Raw genomic sequence first — 22,405 nt, 5'->3', positions numbered from 1 at the left:
CACGAGTACATCAGCAAGGCGACTCACTGCCCCGACCTGCGATCCTACTGCCAGGAAGATCGTATTGGTGGTGTGTGCTTCAGTGCAATGTGAACAATGAGCCTGTAGCCCTTGAATTTGTATTTATTTCGTCATTATTATTATTATTATTATTTTTTTTTTGCACTACGCTCCCTTCCCTCCAAAGAAAAACTTAAAGTGCTCCTAGTGCTTTGGAATTTAAGCAAGAACCGGGGGCCGCCAGCGTCGTTCGCTGTCTTTGGTGACTTATGGGGGGAGAAAAAAGGGCAGCAGGGCTGGGGCCGCCCTTAGCTCTGCCATAAGTCGAGCAGGGATGGACGGAGCAACCTCCCCCTGCGGCCAGGAGAGCCGTGGTGGTGGGGAGGGAGCTCTCTGCTTCAAGTACTGCACCAGGGAGGTGCCAAAAAGCCCTGATCCGAGCCCTCTCCACCAAGCAGCTGAGGTTGCTCCTTCCCCGGGGCAGCAGAGACCACACCAAGGGGCTGGGGGTGCTCGGGGTGACGAGTGACAGCGAGCTCGGTGCAAGCAAGGCAGGTGACAGGGTGACAAAGGGGTTGGTGACCCAGCCACACCAGTGAAGCCAGGGCTGCCCCAGTGCTTGGGGCTGCTCGCACTTCCAGTTGACATTTTCACCAGCCCCAGAGCAGCCCCTTCCAGCCCAGCACGGGTCCAGAGCCGCTTTACTCACCCCACGCAGGGCTCAGAGACGTGGCAGGGAACACATCCAGCCTGAAACACGGAGCCTCACCTCCCAGAGCTGCTAATTCTGGTCCGAGGGAAGGTCAGACTGAGCCTCCTCCCAGCCTGACCCAGCACACCGAAGCCCCGCGGCCACAGCCTGCTCCGTGGCACCCCAGGAGAGAGCCAGGAGAGGAGGGGAAGGAGCCCAAGGACCAGATTTCAGCAGCTTCTGCCCCCTCCCTGCACAACAGCAGGGCTCCTGCGCCTCCCCGGGGGCTCTGCTGGTTCACATTTGCTCAGGGTAGAAGTTTCGGGTATCTGCTAAATGCCAGTGAATACTGAGGGGCAGAAGAGCCCCACGATGGGTGAAGAGGAGGGATCAGGACCACGCTCACCCCCAGCAGGTGAAGCAGCCCTCATTTCACACACACTTCAGGCCCAGGCATCCTTTTGCTGAGCCAACTCCAGCAATAAGAGCCCCCAGCCCCCCATCCCCTCCCTCCCAACAGCTCCAGCCCTCTTCCTCCGCCACCAGCCGGGGGTTGGGCACAAGGCAGCCACCTCAGGAGCAGCAGGAGCACTCGATCTCACCCTCACAGGCCTTCGCTGGGGATATGCTTCGAGCCCACGAGCCTAGGCAGGATGGGGACAGCAACCGGGGCCAGCAGTCGGAGCAGGACCACGCTCCAGCCCCCTGCCCCTAACACTGGTAACTGAGCTCCACGCTCCCACGCGAGTCAGGATGCAGAGTACTTCACGGAATACATCTTTGCAGGAAGACAGTTGCCTCTCCCAGCGACGGATGTGCAATTAAAAGAGTAACTAGAACAGTCTCAGACCAGGCGCGGTCCGAGCGAGATCCGTTCCTTCCAAGTGTGCAGATAAAAAGTGCAAATATGCATTGGATGTTTCTTTTTTTTTTTTTCTCTAGTGAGGAAGCTCTGGTGCATTTAGCTGCCAACATCTTGAAGACCAGACCAAGGAAAAAAAAAAAAAAAAAAAAAAAAGCTTCCAGAGAGAGTTCAGCTTCACTTTGCTACATGGTACCTTAATAAAAGTCACAGTTCTCTCGCTCACCGCCCGCAGCCGTCGGCTCAGTCCCGCTCAGGGCTGGGGCAGGTAGTGGAATGTTTGTGTCAATGAGTTAGATGCTTCAGGGGGAGGAAAAAAAAAACAAAAAAGGTTACAATCCTATACACGAATGCCACTTCTGGGAGGAAAGGGGCCTGGCGGCCTCCTCAGTTCTGCGGCGCGGGGCAGGAGCTGTGGTGGGTGTTTGCTTCCGAGCCGCCTGCAGCAGAGAGCAAGGGGGCACTGTCTGCAGCCCCGCCGAGCTGGGGACCCGCCGTGTAGCTGTCGTTCCCAGCCAGGGCCCCGTAGCAGCCAGAGCACTGAGGGGTGGCCAAGCTGGGAGGAGAGAGCAGAAAACCAGAAGGGGACTCAGGGATGGGTGGTTTTGAACGTTGCCTCCATCGCCAGGCAGCCCAGGGAAGAGTTCTGCCCCCCAGCACTGACCACGGTGCACGTCTGTGGGTTAGGATGAGCAGGTTGGTGTCCCCAGGGAACCTGGCTTTGAGGAAGCAGGTGCAAAGAAAGGAGCACCAGGTCCTACAGAATTGGTCAAGGAGAGGCAGAACCTCTCGGTTCCTCACAAAAAAACCAGCCAGGAGGACCTCAGAGCCCCAGGCAGCAAGGCCAGGGCTGTCGGGTTTCATTTTAGTTTTGCTGGGGACACCAGAGCATCCTCCCCCATCCCAAATGTTCCTGCAGAGCTTTGTCCCGGAGACCACATCTCTCCCAGGGCTTCACCACCTCACTTCCCAGCAGAAAAACTCCTCCGGAGGTGATTTAGGAGCCCCAATCCCCCAGCTGAGGAAAGATCAGCTTCCCTGGATGAGGCCTCCTGCGTGTAGCCACTGCACATTTCAGCGTGATATTCACTTTAATCACTTTTACTCAGAAACAGCTCGGAGCTTTCTCCACTCGCCCAGCACAACACTTACCCTCCTTCCCTGGCCCCAAGCCGCGACAAGTCGTCATCGCTGTCGTAGCGCCTTGGATTGTCGAAGAAGTAGGCTCTGGAGCTGTAACTGTGACTATTGACCATTCCTGCTGGAGTCTGTGACAGGAAAAAAAAGGCCAGGAGTGAGATTTCTGACAGCCTTCCTAGAGGTCTGCTCCCCAGACAGGAGGTGTTGAGCCTCAGCAGCTCGCCCCGACCTACCAGGTTCTGACTCAGTCTCTGAGCCCGGAAGAACAGCACCACGAAGGTTGTTGGCACCAGCTCCCAGAGAAAGAGGACCACTCCGAACACGACGTATTCTTCGCTGCTCACTTCCATGTGCACCTGTGGAAGGAAGTTGGAGGTCTCTAAATTCCTAGCCATCAGAGCTACACGGCTCCCGGAGCTGGGCACAGCTCAGGGTAACTGCAAATGCGGTGAGATCCTGATGAAAACTTATTCTGAGCCTGATGATCCTTATTAAACATTGCTCTTCTGCTCTGACTTGTTCCTCCTCTCCCCAAAAGAAGAGTTAGATTGAAATTGATGATAACAGAATCCCTCCTGAAGTAGGGAGGTTGAGGAAGATTCAGGCTTGCCCCAGTGGAGAGAACAAGCAGGGCTTTAGAACACAGAAATCCAGCTTACCTGGGGATTCAGAGGAACACACACCCCCATGTAACATCCTTTTCCCCTACACGTGCCCCCATGGGAGCCCTTTCACTTTGCTCCTAGCTCTGGACTCGAAGTGACAGGCTTACCTTATCAGAAAGGTTGTCCCAGCCATAATTAAATGGCCCAGGAACACTGTCTGGAGATATGGCCACAGCCACCAGGTTATAGCAAGCCCTTGAGGAATACAGAAGAGCGACTACAGAGCCCACAAGAATAGCTTGGCAGACAGATGTTCCCTGGAACAGAAAGGAAAAAGCAGTTTTAAGACAAACCTTCCTGCAGAGCTTGGATTTCTCCTCCCATTTAAATACACGAGAAGCTGTGCAGGCAAGAATGACCTGGAACATTCGTATGTTGCTAAAATATTCAGAGCTGGTTACGAGCTTCCTCATGTGATGAGTTCACTGGAGTAGCAGGAAAGGCTCAAGGCACAGGAGCATCATCCTCAGGGTTTTACTGACCTGCAGAGTTGTTTGTCAGCTCCAAACTGGCGGTCCAGAGATGGCCCCACACCCACTGCCTTCCTCTGGCAGCCTCCCCAAGGCCAGCCAACAGCCACCAAGCAAGATCTTGCTGCTTTTAACATCCTCAGCAGGCCCAGACTTAGCTACACTGCATGGTGGAAGCCAAAATAGGGGCAAGCATCTGAGCCAAGACACAGCTGGTTTGCCTTTGTGTGTGGGCAGACATCTCCCAGAGGGAGCTCACCTCGCTGACCTGCTCCCCATCCCAACTAGGGGCACACCAGCTCTGTTTTCCCAGCTTTGCTCAAGGCAGTGTCCTGTAAGAATCATTTTGAAGGTGTTAGAAACCTTCACCAGGCAGTCCAGCTGGGTACTCAGAAGAAGCAGGCTTCTCCACAGCACGCTGTACAAGAACAAAGCCCTACAGGCAACCCCAGGCATGGAACTGGAGGAAGTTGCCACATCCACAAAGCTCCAGATTCACCTGAGGACACGCTGGGAAGGTCTCTGAGGAGTCCCTCTGACACCTGGAAGGACAGAAGGGCTCCGAGCACACGAGGCGAGGCGCTGCATTACTGTGAAGGCAGCACTTCAAAAATATCCGAGCCAGGCAGCTGACTTCCTTCTGCACCTGACTGCTCCCAGATCCTACAGTTTGCCCTACAGCTGCTTCCAGGCTGATCAGGAGGCTGCTGCCTGCCCTTCTCGCCAGGCAGGGTGAAATCACTGCCTTTGATAGGGGTGAGGGCTTTTCAGAGGAAGAAATGGGGGAAGAGCTCTCAGGTGCATGCTTAATTGCAGCCTGCTGGTGCTTCACCCTCTTCATCTGCAGGAGGAGAGTTGTACATGTTCAGAACCTCACCTGTCCTTCTGCATTGGGACAGGGCCTACAGAAGCTTCTCCTCCCATCCAAGAGGCTCCTCTCAAGCAGAACACAGTAGCACTGCCTCTGGATTAAACAATCCAGGCAGCTAATGCTGGACTGTTACTAGATTCCCTCCGCAGAGAGGGGTGTTACACATGTCAGAGCTATCAGCACTGTGCTTCGTGGCAATACATTGCAGGAACTACATCTTACTTCTTAGAGAACCCTCTTTTCCAAATTTAAATCCCGAAATTAAACTAAAAATTGAGTTCTGAAGTTAAACCTCTAAAATTGAGTAGCATGAGCAGCTGCTAAGCCTCCTGTTGTGCACCAGCAAAACTGCAGGCACCTTCCCCTAAAACATGCTGGACGCATTATCCCTGTAGCAGGAGCAGATAGCTCTGGAGAGAGGAGCCCCGGGGCAGTCCACGAGGCGTTTCCCTACCTTGGACTCGAGGTAGACGTTTGCTGAAGACATCTTTCCCAGTTTGCACATGCAGCAAGCCAGGGAGATTGCACAGAGGATGAAGAGGCTGTCGTTGACCAGGGCGCGGGCGAGGACCGTCCACCTCAGCTGGTCCTGCGGGACCTCCCCGTGGATTAGCATTGCACAAGTCAGGTTCACAACGAGGAAGAGGAGGCTGGTGAGGATGGAGCCCAGATACAAGAGGACCCTGGAGAGAAGATGGGGAAAAAAAAAAAAAAAAAAAAAAAAAAGAGTTAAATCACACTGTTTTGGAGTCATACTTCACAATCCTTCAGTCTCATCAGGAGGGAGCAAGCAGAACGAGAGGCATGCTACAAAAATTTGGGCATTCCAGAAGTTCCAGTGGTTGTACTGACAGCCCAGGTCTGCAGAGCATTTATTTGTCTGAGCTGCTCTCCTACAGCACGAGCTGTGTGAGTGGCCGTGAGCTACCAGGCTCATCTTCTGACAGTCAGGCTCTTATCTTGCAGATTGCAAGTGTCGCTCGAGCTCTGCATTAACTTCAGTCGATACCTTCTGAGTCATCACAACCACTGCAGCTTTATTGAAAGCCACTGGAGCTTGCCTTTTCCACCATGGGATTACCTGGAAATGGCCAGGAAGCACCTGGGCTGCACAGAAGTGTATCACCTTTTGCTCAAACACCTCTCTTGGAGGTGGGACGGCTCAGGAGGACCTTGAGAGTTCCCCTAGCTTGCTATCAGCACCCACACCGGGATGCTGATGGCACACGGAGGCATGCAGCACACATCTCACCTTCCTTGGAGCTCACATTCCTGCTCCAAGGAGCAACACTGACCCTCTGTCAGAGCACAGCCAGGTAAGGCGTTAGCTCTGTTCATTTTTTGGGGTCCAAAGCCCTCATTTCTTATGCCACAGGCTTAATTCACCTTAAGCAGCCTCTAAAGATTAGATGAAAGCACCACTTACTTGTACTTGTTGAATTCAGCTGCACATTTCACTTTGAATATGACCTAGGGGGAAAAAAAAAAATTGCAGAGCATTACTGAGCGTGCCCTACAGCCCTCCTTTAAGCTTGGTGATGATGGATACAACAGGAGAGCCACCATCCAGCTGGGGATCTTGAAGGACCACGGCACCTCTTAGCACAAAATCTTGCTTCGTACCCACTGCAAAAGAGACTTGCAAGGTCTGAACGCAGGTGTCTGATGGGCACAGACACCGAATATCCCATAGGTGTGGTGTAAAGACCTTGTCACTAAGGACTCAAGGGAATATTTTAAAATATTTTAGTGAAATCAAGCATGATTGAGCTCCTGTTGGAGCAGACCACCTCAGCAAGACAAATAATGGATCCAAACCAGCCCAGTGGTGTCAGACGATGGGCCTGCAGGCTGTAAGAGACACGCAGAGCTCTCAGCTCCTCCACCCTGCAGATATTTGGAGGCCAAACACACCTGAGGAGTAACTCAGAGGGAAGAAGCCCTCCAGAGGTGGAAGGCCCAGCTTTTTGAGGTGTGTGGCACCTGGTGACAGCCCACATCGCTCCTCAGAGCACCACACACTCTGTCCAAAAGGGAATCAGCGCTGCCATCCTTCCCCACACCCCAGGGACCTGTGGGGTCACACTCAGCCTCACAGCTCGTGTCCTGAGGGTTGGGATCCCGAAGGACAGAGCCTCTGAGGCAGATCCAGGGTTCAGCACGAATCTGATCACCGTGCAGGTGCAGAGCTTTGGTTCCACTTCTTCCAGGAGCTCTCCCTGTCACCTCCCAGGCTGCAGCTGCAGGGAAGGATCACTCACCCGTCCCTCACAAGGCACTCAGCTGTTCCTCCTGCTGGGATTTCAGCACCACAAAGCTTCTGGGATCAGGCTCCTGCCACCAGGATTCCCAGCCACACTCCAGGACCTGAGGGCTGTCTGTTCCATTACGATCGTTTCGAGCATTTGAAGTCCTTCCTACAGGAATTGGACAGCTTCAGACCCTGTGCCAAGTACTCCAAGCAGTCCCCAAAGCCCTCTGCCCCGTTGTTGAGGCTTGCACCAGTCAGAAGCACAAAGTGATGCACACAGAGCCCCTCCAAGGGGAAGCCTGAGCCTTGGAAGGAGAAGCACGGTCACTTTGAGACAGAAATCCCCAAATCCTCCATCCTTGGCTTGCCTGTAGGCTGCATCCAATTGCTTTGGGAGCATCAGGACAGCCAGCCAGGAAGCCTTTTGGTCTGGCACACAGCTGTGCAGCATGGAAATCCAGTTCAGAAACTAGTGCCAGGGCTCTGACTCCCAAAAGAGCAGCCCAGAGCCACAGCTTCTGCTAGCAGCAAGCCCCCAGACAGAAAGGGGAAGGCCACGGGGCAGCAGAAGGGAGGTGCTGGCTCCAGCAGTACCAGCCTCGGGTTTTTCTTAACTATTTAGCCTCAACACCAACCTACAGATGCTCCTCTGCTCGATCGTGGTGCATCCAGCCACAAGAGACCTGAAAGAGGCAGAAACTTGTCATTTCCTGGTGGAATCAGCCTCAACCAGAACCTACGGTCACCTCCTGGCTGCTGACACAGCCACCCGAGCACAGGAACCAGCTCCAGGACGGAGCATTTTGAGGCTGTGCCCCCTCAGCAGCTGCCCCCAGCGAGGACAAACATCTCCCAGGCTGGATGCTCTCCCCGTGCCCGTCTGCTCCAGAGCAATTAGAGGAGCTGGGATGAAAGAGGCTGATGTCATCCCGCCCGCTGGAGCGCTCAGACCCAGACAGGTGAAGGGTTAGGGCCACGCCAGTCTGGCGGAGCAGCCCCGAGCAGAGCCCTTACTCATCGCTGTGCACCACTGCAGACTCCCAGGCCAGGCAGCGATGCCAAAAAGGTCTTGGAAAGGGTCAGGACGAGGTTGTTGTGGCTGCATTTATGGATGCTGGCTCCTGGTGATGACCTGGGGGCAGCAGCAGCTGGCAGGCTCTTGGGAGAGGTGGTGATGCTCCAGCAGATGCCCGGCTGGCAGCAGAGGAGCTCTTCCAAGCAGGGTTGGGGCGTCCTGGGCATCCTTCTGCCTGCTGGGAGCAGAGCTGAGGAATTCTGACAGACCCCGATCTCCAGGTTCCCTGCAGAGATGCTCTTTGTTACGAGCTGAAGCAGGAAGGGAAGGTTCCAAGCAGAAGGCATCCCAGCTCCTGATGCTCCAGGTGGAAAAATCCCATGACAAAAGGGAGCTTGGACAGGGCGGCCTCCTCCCCACAGAGGGGAGCATGAGGCAGCTCCATCAGCTTGAATTTCGGTCCTAGAACAGTCCAAACTCCTCCAGCTCTCCACAGGGATTTGTTGTTTCCCCAAGGTTTTCCCCCAACCCATCCCCAGCTCGAGGAGCTCCATAAATCGAGCGAGATCAGCGCAAACAGCGCAGCACAGGCCCCGTTTTCCTTCCCTGCTTCGACAGATTGCAATTCCTCCAGCACCCCCACAAAGGCAGCACTGTGAGCAGGGACAATTAGCCATGCCTCCGGCACAAAAGCAGCCTCAGCTTTTATCTGAGGGCATTTCAACCAGGGACAGCAGCCCCAGAGCTCCTCTACAGGTTGCTGCCAGCTGGCCTGAGAGAGCTGGGAACTGCTGGGCCCTCCGAGCACCTCCTGCTTGAAGCCACCTGAGTAAAAAATCCTCTAAATCCTCAGCCTGTTTCCACAGCAGCTTCTTCCTTTTTTCACTTGCTTGCTCCTCCTGAGCTTTAAGGAAAAAAAAAACACATCCAAGCTGGCATCAGCTGGCAGAAAGGTGCCATGTGTTGGTAGCTAAGAGGATGGGCTAGTTTTATCAGCCTGCTCTCCAAGCAAAGTAGAACAAAATCACCATTTTTTTGGGTTAAAATGGAAGCCAGAAGAGCACCAAAAGGTCCATCGAGGTGGATTGTCTCCAAATCCCACAAGCTCTGGCTTTCACCACCGTGAGATCACTCCAAGACACAACGTGCTGGCCACCCGTGCTGCTCGGGGCAGCCAAGTGTCAGGCCCTTCTCTGTGGGGAAGCATGCACACCCATTAAAATAAGTCACTTTATCCTTTTCCCACTCTGGATGCTGAGCTCCTGCTTCCTCAGACAGGATTTCCCTTGGCTCTAGGTCTGCAAGGAGACAGAAGCAGGGCATACCCAGCCAGAGTCCACTGCAAAACAGCCACCACAGCAGGGAGGGAGCCTGCCTGAACTCATTTGCCTTTCATTAAGGGAGGTTTTTAATGAGCCTGCGAGGTGGTAAACCTGCTGTCAAATCCAGTAGCCTCACTGGAAACAGAAATCCAGCCAGTTTGGGGCAACAGAGCTCGGGATCTCCTGCTGAGCTTGCCTCCTAAAGGGACACACAAACACCTACTGGTTGCAAAAATGGGTAGCTCAGGCTCCCTTCAATTTAAAGATGGATTATAGACATTATATCCTAAATATTATGCAGCATTTCTTATTCTGCTGGCACTCGACAGGCAACGCATCCGATACTGGCAGAATTAACACCAGCTCCCAGGTGTTTGTGCCGGGCAGGGAAGCACCCACACAGCTGAGCAACCCCACGGCCCCGAGCTTCGTGGTATCGTGTGAGGGCAGACGTCCTAGGGAACGTGAAATAATCCCCAGGGGTGAGACATCGGAGCGGCTTCGCTGCCTGTGAGCGATTCCTTTGTGAGGCTGCGGGGTCTGAGCAGCAGCGACGGAGCTGGAAGGAAAAAAAGTGCTGCCTGTTTACGAAGCGAGTCCCCGAACCGGGAGGCTGCTGGCGAGAAACTGGAGCAGAAGGGAAATATTCAGAGGGGGAAGAGAGCAAAAGGAAGGGTTTGGGGGGGGACAAATAAAACACAAAATGGGCAATGGGGAAGGCAGGGGAGGAGGGATGTGGATCAGCACCAAAAACAAGCGGCTCAGCGCCGTCCTGGGGGTGTTGTTGTGCCGGGAAGGGGCTCAGCTCCGCAGCCCGGGCTGTTCCGGGGGGAGGCAGAGGGGTTTTGGGGTTTTTGTGAGGCACCAAAGGGCACGGAAAGGAGCGGGGCTGGCGGCGGCGAGGGGCCGGAGGGAGCGCAGCAACAATAGCAGAAGAGGCTCCGGGCTGGTGACGTAATGCTTGGCGGCCCTCCAGGCCCCTGCTGCTGCTGCTGCCACTTCCCGGGCCCTTAGCAGGAGAGAAATCAATGAGAAATTAGAGAAAAAAAGGTTTTAAAAAAAAAAAAAGCCTGGTGAAGGGACCCACGGCGCTGCCACCCCCACACAGGGAGGGGGAGGGCAGGGGGCACCCTGTGTGTGTGTGGGGGCTGCCCCTCAACCCCTCCCCACCTCAGCACTCAGGCCACGACCCCAAAACCTCCCATTTTTCCCCCAAACCCCCATTTCCCCCCAAAACCCCAATTTTTCCCTCATAAACCCTTCCAAGCGGGGTTTTTAAGCTGCCAGGCGCCCCTCCTCCCCCCTCACCCCCCCACAAGCCCTAAAAACGAAGGCAAAGCCCTAAATTAAAAAAAAAATCACCTCAGCGAAGTAGAGCGTGAGGAGGCAGAGGCTGCAGAAGAGCAGGCAGCCGGGCAGGCAGTGCAGCAGCCAGTGGGCGAAGGGCTGCGGGAGCCGGAGGGCCCTGGGGGAGCCCTGCAGGCAGAAGGAGAAGAGCGTGGTCCTGAGGGCGGCCCAGAGGAGGCCGAGGAAGAGGCAGAGGGTGCGGTAGCTCAGCCGCCGCTGCCGGTAGTAGAGGAGCAGCCAGAGCTGCAGGTAGGCGAAGAGGAAGAGGGAGGCGCACAGCGCCGTGTGGACGGCCGTCAGCCCCAGCTCCACGCCGGACACCGCCGCCGTCGCCACCACCGGGGCCGGCCCCTCAGCGGGGGCCGCCGGGGGGTTCATAAGGAGCGGGGGGGAGGCGGCACCGAGCCCGCGGGCACCGCCATGGAGCTGCTGACAGACGCACGCAGCGCGGAGCCCTCCCCGCCGCGCTGCCCGCCCGCCCTCTCGCCGCCAAGCGAGTGAGGAGCGCCGGTATTTGAGGGGGTGGCTGGAGGCAGAGCGCGCTCCCCATTGGTTCTTCCCGGCGCTAGCCCCGCCCGCCGAGCGCAAAGAGGAGCGAGGATTGGGCGGCGCTGCCTGTCACTCTCCGCCAGGCCCCGCCCCTCCCGCTCGCCGGCCTCCGGGAGCGCTGGGCTGCTGTAGGCTGCGACCCCGCCCCCCTGGGGGAGGGGCCTGAGGGGGGATTCGCGGCTCTGATTGGTTGCGGGAGGGGAGGGGGCGGGGCCGCGCCTTTCGCGGCGGCGCGGAGGGTCCTGGCAGGTTGAAGGGGGGTCCGCTAGGGTCCTGGCAGGTTAAAGGGGCCCCATAGCAACAGGGCTGGGTCCTGGAAGGTTGAGGGGGTCCCGTAAGGTCCTGGCAGGTTGAGGGGGTCCCGTAGGGTCCTGGAAGGTTGAGGGGTCCCCTAAGGTCCTGGAAGGTTGAGGGGTGTCCCAGCAGCAGGGCAGCTGGGGGGGCAGGTTGGGTGGCCACCGTGGGGGGGGCTTGGGGACGTCGCTCGGAGTCCCCTCCGTGTCCTCATCCCCTACGCTGAGACCCCTGAGGCTCCGATCCGTCACCCACAGCGAGCTGCGGCACGGGAACCCTGCCTGCGTGCTCCCCGCGGGGGACGAGGGACAAGGGAGCAGCGGCACCTACACGCTGGGCACCCAGGAAGGTGACAGTGACACCCCAGGTAAGTGACATCCCGGGTAGGTGACACCCTGGGTAGGTGACATCCTGGGTAGGGGACATCCCGGGTGGGTGACAGTGACACCCCGGGTAGGTGACACCCCAGGTAGCTGACATCCCAGGTAGGTGACACCCCAAGTAGGTGACATCCCAGTTGGGTGACAGTGACACCCTAGGTAGGTGACATCCTGGGTAGGTGACACTCCAGGTAGGTGACAGTGGCACCCCAGGTAGGTGAGACCCCAGGTAGGTGAGACCCCAGGTAGGTGACAGTGACACCCCAAGTAGGTGACATCCCAGGTAGGTGACACCCCAGGTAGGTGACAGTGACACCCCGGGTAGGTGACATCCCAGTTGGGTGACAGTGACACCCCAGGTAGGTGACACCCCAAGTAGGTGACACCCTGGGTAGGTGACATCCTGGGTAGGTGAGACCCCAGGTAGCTGACAGTGTCACCCCAGGTAGGTGACACCTCAAGTAGGTGACATCCCAGGTGGGTGACAGTGACACCCCAGGTAGGTGACATCCCGGGTAGGTGACAGTGACACCCCGGCTAGGTGACACCCCAGTTAGCTGACGTCCCAGGTAGGTGACACCCCAAGTAGGTGACATCCCAGTTGGGTGACAGTGACACCCCAGGTAGGTGACACCCCAGGTGGGTGACAGTGGCACCCCAAGTAGGTGACATCCCAAGTAGGTGACCCCCCAGGTAGGTGCCACCCCAGGTAGGTGACAGTGCCACCCCTGAGCCAGCTCAGGATCATCCATCAGTGATACCATCCATCAGCATGGGGCCAGCTGCCCCACAGGGGCTTTGGGGACAAGGAGGGTGCCGGGTCACGCCGTGGGCTGTTGGCCGTGCACTGCCATGGGACAGCTCTGCCCCGTTGGGAGGCTGCGGCGTGTCCTCCGGGGTGCTGGGAGGTGGGGGCTGAAAGTGAAAAAACTCAGGGAAATGAGTTTTATTTTTATATTATCCTGAAGGGCCCTTTCTTGGGTCCCCAGCAGGAAAGGGGGGTCCCACAGCAGGGGGGCAGCACGGGCACATCGCAGTGAGACAAAGCACGCTGGAGAACAGGCTGGGATTTTATTTCATGTAAACGTTTCCCAGCCTGTTGAGGACCCTCGAGGAGCCAAAAAGGCTCCTTGTGCCAAAAAACAGCTCCTGTAGGTCATGATAGCCTCGCTTTTGGGCACCCTCACCCCTTTATTCCAGCCCCGTATCTCATACGCTCGCACCAAGGCCTCCCTCCTCCACAAGCCTGATGTGGGATCCGAAATCGCAGAGCATGGGGGAGGCAGCAGGGACACTGGGGGAAGTGTCAGCGTGCCGGAGAGGAGCCCCGTTATCTCGTGCCTTCGTGTGCCAGATGTGCCTCCGGTCCCCTGAGCTGTGCTGGTGCTGGTCCGCGCAGCGGAGGGGTTGCAAAGCAGCCTGCAGCCTCCCGAAAATGCTGCTGGTGAAAAGGGGGGTTTGTCTGCGCACGGAAGATCTGTGAGCACTCAGCTTTGAAGCAGGGATTGGGGACAAATAGTGGATAAACAGCGCTGTGGTGAGGCTCTGCCTGCCCTCCGAGCGCAGCTCTGGGCTCTCAGCATTGTCCCTGTGGGGCAGCCGGGCTGGGACACTTTTTAGTACATTCGGTGTAAAAATAAACCCCTTTTTGTGTAGAAATAAACCCTATTCTGTGTAGAAATAAACCCCTTTCTGTGGCTGAGGGCTCAACGCCACAGCAACATATGACAGAGGGCACCGCTGTGATCAGAACTGGGCCTGGCTCATTATATGCCATGTGCCTCCTCCCCAGGCTGCTGGGGAGAAGGGGCAGGTGGAAATGGGAGCAGATATTTCTTTTCTGTGTTTACAGATGATTGTGGCCCCTTTCCAAAGTGGCAAAGAACCAGCTCAGCGCTGTCACCTCTCCAGGGCGGCTTCTTGGCCGTACTCAGAGCAGCAGGGGCAAAGAAGTTGCCCTCAGAAATTTTGAAGGGAGCTGGCTGATGAGCTCGTTGTTCCAGCAAAACCGTGTAGTGATAATTAACCTTAGACTCGTCAGCTGATTAGGAGAAGGCTGGTGCTGGCCACTTTTTCGAGGGAGGGCAGGCAAGAGAAGCCTGTAGTGAAAAATATGTAAAGCAGTGGAAAATGCAATCTTGCTGCCCAGCCATAGGATTCCACGAAACCAACGCATAGCCTCACCCTGAAAAAAAGGCAAAAAGATTGAAATACTTTGCTTATTGACATCAGCAGCATTTCAACAGCTGTCAGCGGTATATGTCAACAGTTGTCAGGCATTTCTCGTGGAGTTTGTGTGGCCTTTTGATGAATTAAAGACTCACGGGACAACCCAGACCCCAGTCAGCAAAGTGGCTGTGGGCTGGTGGTTTCCAGATGCACTTTAGTGGGATCCCAAGGGTGCTTTCTGTGCATCTGATGAACCAATTTACCGTCTTCTTGGGAGAAAACAGGCTTGCAGACAGTACACCTGTTGGGACAGCCTCCGTGTTTAGACAAGCTAGCTGCAGGCCAAGGTGCTGCTTTAGGAAAGGCCGGGCAGTCAGGTGTGTCTTGTGGGATTCTTGTGTGATCTGGAGAGCAGGAGGCTGAAACAAAGAGGATATTTTGTGAGTTTTCTGGATCCCCTAAAGAAATCCTGTGTGCACAGTCCAAAGTGCAGGACGAGCCTCGGGGCTGGCTGGCCGACGTTATGCTCTCCCTTGCGTTTTTCAGCAGCGTGCATATTTGTTCTGGGGCATCCAGCCATGCCAGGGAGGCTGCTGCAGGCCAGTTTTGCCTGCTCTAGCTCACGGGTCGAGTCAGCCCTGTGTGGATTTGGGGCTCTTGTGTGTCCCCGCTGCCGGCCAGGTTTGGAGGGCTTCGCACTGCTTAGCTGCTGCTGGGGGGGCAGGACAGGCAGGGAGGCCTGGCTGCCAAAAACACAAAGCTTCTGGGTGCAAAGTGAATGTCCTGCTGCAACAAAAGGCTGGATCTGTAGTGATCGTCACAGGAAAGGCCGTGGTGGCTCTGTTATCCTTTAGGAGCATATTCCTAGGGAGTAAAAACTTGCTGGCTGGGGGCTCTGCAGCCTGGAAAATGCTGGTACAATGAGATAAAATGAAGATGAAGCAGTAGTGTAATGTATTCAGACCAAAAGGGTATTTATATACATATATTTATATTGTGTTTTTCTGCACCTTGTCCAGTGCATCTTAAAAACCACCTCCTACCACCCTCCTTTGAACGAAATAAGCTGCAGCTTAATAAATACTGTAGATGGGGTCCTGGGGGTGATGAGGGGACCCCAGCCCATGTTTACCATTCAGGATTCCCAGGCTGAACCCAGAAATATCATTTGGCCAAGCTTTTCTTCATGTTCTCCACAGGGTTTTTCTCCCCGTGCCCAGCAGAGCAGTTCCAGTGCTCCACCATGAAGCCTGGGGTGCTTTGAGGACTGCTTGTCGTCCCCTGGTGGGGTCGGGTTCCTGTGACAGCTGGGTGTGCTCAGACTTGATTTTGTCTGTAATAAAATACTCAAAGCTCCAGACTTGTTGAGAAGCCCTTAAATCTGGTTTCAGTACGTGTTGGTGGGAAGACAGAGCAGGCCAGTGACTGCACCTCTGGGGTGAGGCCTGGCTTTATTGGGGGTTAAGAGATGTGCCCAAGGGCCTTACAAGTGATTTTAGGGGCAAAATGGGAGATGGAAGGAGGAGGACACAAGCTGGCAGGCAGGATATGAGCAAAGGGGATGGGATCACTGCCAGATTTCCAGCTGGGCAAGTGGATGGTGTTGTAATACTGAGGCTGAAGGAACAGACAACAGACTGACAACAAATTCTCCTACTTTGAACAGTGACTGGAGACGTGTTTGCAAAGGTTACCAGCTTGGACACGTTTATGGGGCATGATTCACGAAGAAAATCCCAAATACCCAGGTGCTCCAAGTCTCCCTGGAATATGGGTGATAAACCTCGCCTCCAGTTCTGTCTCTGTGCCTCCAGGGAGTGCTCCTGGAGCTCCTTTGTACATCTCCAAGACTGGCACATCGCTGTGGGGAGCCAGAGACTGGGGCTGGGAGGAACAGAGGGCTGGAGGGTGGGAAATTCAGGTTCAAGAAGGAGGAGGAGGAGAGGGGTCAGCAGAGGTTGATGTGGCCCAGAGGGAAGCCCCTGGGCAGGAAGGAGTAACAAGGAGGTGAGAGGACACGAATGGGGATGGGATGAGCAAATATGAGCACGTTTTTATGAGTGAACAGCCAGAAAAGTGTGGGATGTGTGCGTGCTGGGGTGGTGGGACAGCGAGGGACTGTAGTGGGGCAGATGGGACTGGCTCTGGGAAACGTGTAAGGAAGCACCAGAGACTTTCAGATGGAAAGGTTTCATTGCTTCCTCAGCGTTGTATTTATGCCTTCGTGCTGCTAAAGCCTCATCCAAACAACTCGTGTACACAGGAGGGAGAGAAGGGAGCCTGGCTTTCCCCAGCTGCCTGCTCTCGGAGCAAGGCTGAGGGACTTGGCTTGTTTTCGATCATTTGAGTTTGGGCTCGTAACGGGGCAGCGATAACGAGCTGACAGCATCTGACACGGTGCTGGGGGGAATGACAGTCCATGTACACAGGGGCATTTGTTAAGGAAAGCAGCTGCAGCTCGTAATGCAAAGCAAACATGTTCTTGGTGGCTTGAATCCCAGCTTTGTCTCATTGTTGGCCAGGGATGTTGTTGACCAGCCCTGCTGCAGGGCACTCAGCAGCAAAGCTGGGTACCTGAAGGGCAGGCTGCAGCAGAACCTGGTTTTAAAGAGGGGAATTAAATGACAAAAAGATGTTTTCTCATCTTTGTTTGACTCCAAAAGAAAAAAATAAAAAAAAAAAAGAGGGAAGAAAAACAGCCCTAAATTGAAAGCACAGAGGATACATGTGCTTGCAGCTACCACTCAGGGGAAAGGGAATGGCCTTTGCTGTCGTTTTCATGGTTGTGTGAATCACCTGCTGCTCGAGTAACTAGTTTGTGATGCCCTCAAGGTGTTTGTGTAGCTGTCACATCTATAAATTAGTCGTGCTGCACCTACCTAAACAGAAAACACTCGTATATATGTGTTTGTTTTTTTTTTTTTGTTATTTATTTGTTTTTTGTTTGTTTGTTTTTGCAGTTGTGGCTCTCCCGTGCCTGTTACCAACAGTAACCATGCCAGCCCAGAAGGACAGATGGTTTCCTTCCTTCTCATTCCTGCTCTTCTGTGCTTACTTCATTCCGATGCTGGGAAGTACGAGTCTGCTACAGGAGCTGAGCCCCCAGGAGTATTTCGGTGGCTTGCAAGCTGGCAGGGCGTCCCTGGCTTATTTCAGCCCTAACGGTATGTATTCAACAGCATGCACATCAGCTGGGTTTGCAGGAGACTTGTGTTGGGGTGTGTATGGAAGTGGAATAACGAGGAGACAATTCTGAGTATTTTAAACCCAAAGCTGTTTTGAAAAGCTGGTCAAGCCCAGCTGGCAAATTGGGGTTTGCATAGCTCCTGAGTGCCCTTGGCAGGTGGAAGTGTCTTGGGGTGGCATCTGTCCTGGTTGTGTCCCTAAACACTCTCCTCTTCATTAATTTTCCAGATGCCCTGTAAGGAGCTACCCCCTGAAAGGTGCCGTGTTTCTTTTCCCAGCAATTACTCCCAGCAAGGCTAGCAGGGCCTGGCCTGGGGAGAAAAGGTGTCGTTCTGCTCTCCTGCTGCCTTGTCTGCAAGAGGAAGGGATTGAAACCGGCTTTTTGTTTCCTGTTTTAGTTTCTCCTGGTGCCCAGCCCTTCTTGGAACAGATTGAGAACTCAGTTGAGGCTCTGCAGGACTACGGCATTTCGGTGGTGAAGGTAAATGAGGACAAGGAGTGGGGCAGGGCTGACTGTGGGGTGGACAGAGGTTGTCTCTGCCGACCTTGGTGATGGACAGCAGTGGGACCCCGCAGGAAAGGGGTTGCTGGCTGCACAGGGCATCCCATTTTTCTCTTGACCCAGCTTGTAGTAACCACAGCACACTGCTGTGAAGCAAAAGCATCACACCCGCTTGGGGGTCATGTCACACCTTCTGCCTGTGGGATGGGGCAGATTCCTCTGTCCAGGGAAGATTTTACATTGTCCACACTTCAAACAGAGCTTTGATTTGCATTCGTGGGTTTAGGAGACGTTTAACTTCTCATCTTTTTCTTGAAAATTGTCCCTTTTCATGGGAAACCTCATGGGCCAGGCTTGGCTGGCTGATCTAATCTGACCTCCCAGGCGGCTGCATATGGTTTGTGGCATTGCCTGGTTACTGATGTGTGCCCCTAACCATGGTGCAAGGAAGGATATGATCCCTGCTGTGTTGCACAAAAGAGCATCAGCCTGCTGCTTCACTCAGGGCATGGAACTTGCCTGACCCCATCTTGCCCTGTGCACTGGAAGAAGCTCAGACTGAAGAATGTTGGCGGGGGTCAGTTCACTTCTTTTCAATACCGTGCAATAAATGCTAAATAGGATGCGTTATTTTATTTTTTTTTTGGCTGAATTTTTCTGCAGATGTAGGTGAGTGAATTACAGATTCATGCAAGTGCAATTAGACTTTATAAGAAGTGCTTATATATATGTGTGTGTGTGTGTTTCAGTTCCTCCAGACGCAGACTGAGTTCAGTAAGCAAGCAGTGGTCTGTCACTTTGAATATGCTTGGCAGATCACAAGATCTCTTAATCCTGTCTGACCCAAATCGAGGCAGGCTTGAGCTGGGGAACTGAAATACCAGCTCCAGTCCGCAGCACTGCACTCTGTTCATCTCACTGTGTGATTGTATTTTCTCTCCCAGCAGTTTTGGAAAGGCTGGCACTTATATCCTGGGATGGGAGAATGCTGTGGTACCATGCGTTTGTAGACATTTGTAGAGCTGGATGTCCAATAAATACTTTTAATTCCAGGTTAACTGTCCCAAAGAGGATGTCTCAAGATACTGTGGCAAAGAAAATGCATTAAGGAAAGCCTACCTGTTCAGGTAAGGGGGGGGCTTCCTGGGCACCACGCTGTAATTGCTTTGAAGTACAAAGGTTTGGAGGAAATGCTGTCAGGGAGCAGAGATGTCTGCACAGGAAGCATGGGGCCGTGAGGACAGCAGTGCCATACAGATTTTAGCAAAAAATACCCCAAAAAGGTTCCACACATGCAAAGTAGATGCGTTGTCCTCAGTGTGAAAACCCCTGTCCTGCCCCACGTTCCTTTTTATCAGCACAGAGCTGTTCTGCTACATGAAACCATCAAAGACATCCTCAGTCAGTCCCTCTGGGCTCTCACCACCAGGTCCCCAGGACAAACAGTCAGTGCACTATGTTCTGGATCTGCTCCTAGAAAGAAACACTCTTCGGTGCCCTTCCTGTAGTTGTGGTTGGCTCACCACGCAGGTGGGAAGGTTTAGCTCTTGGTCTCTGCGTGGACTGTCAGCTGGAAGCTTTTCCACGTATCAGGTAGAGGGCTTTTTCAAAGCAAATGTGCTCTGTTCTCATTGATTATAATATATGACAGAGGAGGCCTTTTATCAGGGAGACCCTGCTAGTCCTAGGAACTCCCCAGGTTCAGTCCTGACATCTTCCTTCCAGCCATACCTGCCAGCAGACACTTGGAGATATCACTGAGTAGAAATGAATTTATTACGTGTTGCTAATCTTTCATGGTTTCTTTGCTGATATTTTTTCTTCTCTCCCCAGAGGGAACATGCTGATCAGAGAATTTCCTACTGATGCCTTGTTTGACGTGAACTCCATCGTTGCTAATGTTCTGTTGTAAGTACAGGCCAGATCCATCTCTGTGAAATTGTTTATTTTTTGTTTTCACTTGTCAATAGAAAAGTTTGCATAAATATAAACTGCACATGTTCCAGAGGCTGTTTTCAGCCAAGCAGAAGGCTCCTTCTCTCTTTGGGATGGTTTGACCCTGTTAAATCTATGCCCTGGACATGACTCACCAGCACATATCTGTATTTGGCTGTGAATCTTGCATCTGCCAGCAAGAAGCTGGAGTTTCACCTTTGGGTTTTTATTTCCATCGTGATTATGTGGCTGCAAATTCTCTCTTAAAAGAAAGCAGTTGCTAATGAGTTTTCTGGCTTCTCAGTGCCCTGCTCTTTAATGAAGTTAAATACGTCGAAACACTGACGGATCTTCAGAACATAGAAAATGCACTGAAAGGGAAGTCGAACATGGTCTTTGCGTACGTACCAGCTACTGGAACCGCAGGTATTAACACCCAGCTTCTCTTCTTTGCTCACCCCCAGAGCCTTTTTTTTACTAATGTGGAAGGGAGCTCGTTTTATGACTCAGAATCCTGGAAATGGAGAATTGAAGACATGTGAAAAGGCCACCCAAACACGAGCTCTCTGTCTTGCCTTGTTGCCAAATGAATCAGGTTGACCAAGACGGTTTTGCTGGGAGCACACAAGCTTTCAGAGATGGACTGGACAGAGAAAGCAAGCCAGTGGTTGCTGCCTGAATAAATAAACCCATTGGCAGATCTCTGCTACAGATATGTGGCAGAATGCTTTCACCTGCCCCACCTCTGTGTTTGCTGGAGATCAGCAGTTGGGTTCAGCCCGTGACTCAGTTACCTCCATAGCATGGCTTCAGCCCCTTGTGGAGTTTTACTGAGAGTTTCTGAAGGCTTGATGCTTGTCTTGATGCTTCTGACTGGGAAGGATGAAGAGGGAGATCTGGACTGAGCTACAGCAGTGAATTAGTCACACCTTTCTCTCTGCAGAGCACAGAGCTGTGATGGAAGTGGCTTTTGTCTACGGGACTGTCCACCAGTTTGTTCTGACAACTGAGGCAACACTGTTGAAAGACGCCAGGTATGTCCAAACACACACACCAACACACAAACACCAGGTATATCTGCTCCCCTGCACTGCTCTTTTGGTTTCTCAGGTTCCCAGGTCAAATCTAGCATTGGCATCCTTGCTAGCTTGCACGGGAGAAAAATCAGTTTCACTAGAAGTGAACCTGTCTGTGTTTAAAACATCCAAATGTTGCCAGGCCTGTAATGCACTGGGCTCACTGCTGGCTTCGTGCTGAGCTAGAGAACAGATGATTTCCAGTCAAAGATCAGCTTGGGGTCCTCCAGGATATTTAGGAATCTCCTTTCCAACCAGCTAGCATTATTGACCTTTCTCAGCCCCCTTGGATGTCAACAAGCTCAGGACCTACATATGCATTTTGCATCTCAAGGTAAAAGTCCGCCCTAGGATGGTTATTAGGGTAACAGCCAAGGATGGATGGTGAGATCTGTTTTGCTTTTTCCAAAACCAGTGCTGCTTGTGTTCCTGGGTTTGGACTAGCCATTGTTGACTGCTCATTGACTGGGATTTTAGAGAAGAGCCCACTGTCTCCCTTCCCTAGCTGACTGACCAAACCTCAGCCATGGGTTCCCTGGAGCTTTACAGAACAAAGGAGTCACTGCAGGATGGGCAGAGAGGAAGGTGGGAATATCAGATGGCATGCTGCATTTTCAGCAAGGCATTTATACAGCAATGTGCTTGCTTTCACATCCTGTTCTTGCAGATTGTGATCAGGGATCACGTTTTTTGTTTGCCACTAGATGGCACGATTGTCATTTGGACAGGACGTGGCTTCATCCTGCACAGAGCTGAGAGGGCACCAGCAGTCAGGCTTTGGGGTCTTAATACAACATCCTCTCTTCCACAGAGAGATAGTAAAGCCCTTTACAAGAAAAAAAAAGGTGATCCTTATGCTAGAGATGGTGTAATGGATGCATGGGGAAAAGAATGTGACCTCCCAAAGTTGACCCGCAGCCCAGCACCAGTGGTAGTACCAGAACCAGGAACCACCACTAGCCAAGGAACCATCCAGGGAACCTGATTTCACTTCTTCCTTTCTAACAGATAGAACCAATGCTGTTCAAAAGGTGAAATATTCCTTACATAGTACGTAAGATGTCATCAGAGAGGTAAAAGACACAAGTAAACCTATATTTCAGCTGTCCTCCTCAAGCCAGGGTCCCCACTGGAGTGACAGGGCTGGTCCCAATGAGAAAAGCTTGTTTTTGTCCTTTTTGAGCTAAGCCAACTGCTCTGTGGTTGGGGTCATTCATACCAGGGTCTTCAGTAGACAGTGAGCATCATTGTGAAAGGTCACAACTCTACCTGGTACTAGCAGAGCTCTCAAAGTCCCATGTGCCAGTCACACCCTGAATTGGGAGAATATCTGCCCTGTAAAACCTTGCCAGCAAATACTGGCACTCTGTCAGGGTATTTTTAAGCCCCGTGATGGATCTCCAGCTCAGTGTGGGTTTTGTTTTCTCTCTCCCAGCAGCGATGAGCCTGATGCATCATCTGCCCGGCTCTTGTTCTGCCACTGCCAGCAGGCCACGGACGTGGCGCAGCCCTGCAGGAAGACACCCATGGAGCAGGATCTGACCGTGCTGAACATCCACAGGCACCTCAAACTCATGGGGGCTCCTCTTGTGGTACGATGGGGAGAGAGAAATGATGCACCAGGCTCGGGCTGTGCAGTGCGAGGGCAGCTGGGGCAGATGAGGGAGGTGGGAACAGAGG

General features: G+C 53.5%; 2 protein-coding genes across 5 annotated transcripts in view; one reads left to right on the top strand and one right to left on the bottom strand.

The window, feature by feature from the left end:
- Window positions 1–1,194: 1,194 nt before the first annotated feature.
- GPR137C (G protein-coupled receptor 137C) lies at window positions 1,195–11,103 on the bottom strand. Its single transcript, XM_082762521.1, has 7 exons — window positions 10,650–11,103; window positions 6,126–6,169; window positions 5,154–5,382; window positions 3,466–3,615; window positions 2,927–3,049; window positions 2,706–2,821; window positions 1,195–2,109 (listed from the first exon to the last, which is right to left on the bottom strand). The coding sequence occupies exons 1-7, from the start codon at window positions 11,010–11,012 to the stop codon at window positions 1,941–1,943; spliced, it is 1,194 nt and encodes a 397-aa protein (XP_082618647.1). The 5' UTR covers window positions 11,013–11,103; the 3' UTR covers window positions 1,195–1,940.
- A 399-nt stretch (window positions 11,104–11,502) lies between these two features.
- TXNDC16 (thioredoxin domain containing 16) overlaps window positions 11,503–22,405 on the top strand; it is a 40,786-nt gene continuing 29,883 nt past the window's right edge. The window contains exons 1-8 of one of the 4 annotated variants that reach the window (XM_082760564.1): window positions 11,503–11,844; window positions 16,987–17,190; window positions 17,611–17,693; window positions 18,768–18,841; window positions 19,548–19,622; window positions 19,954–20,075; window positions 20,593–20,683; window positions 22,161–22,317. In XM_082760564.1, the coding sequence (XP_082616690.1) occupies window positions 17,022–17,190; window positions 17,611–17,693; window positions 18,768–18,841; window positions 19,548–19,622; window positions 19,954–20,075; window positions 20,593–20,683; window positions 22,161–22,317 (771 nt within the window). In that variant the 5' untranslated portion in view covers window positions 11,503–11,844; window positions 16,987–17,021. Of the gene's footprint in view, window positions 11,845–12,468; window positions 12,481–16,524; window positions 17,191–17,610; window positions 17,694–18,767; window positions 18,842–19,547; window positions 19,623–19,953; window positions 20,076–20,592; window positions 20,684–22,160; window positions 22,318–22,405 lie in introns of those variants that run through there. The other 3 variants (XM_082760565.1, XM_082760563.1, XM_082760562.1) reach the window with 3 other exon arrangements.

The sequence above is a fragment of the Aythya marila genome (assembly GCF_965140915.1).
Source record: "Aythya marila genome assembly, chromosome: 5".
Classification (NCBI taxonomy): domain Eukaryota; kingdom Metazoa; phylum Chordata; class Aves; order Anseriformes; family Anatidae; genus Aythya; species Aythya marila.
The sequence above is the reverse complement of the archived record's forward strand: the minus strand, read 5'-3'. Positions and strand labels throughout refer to the sequence as shown.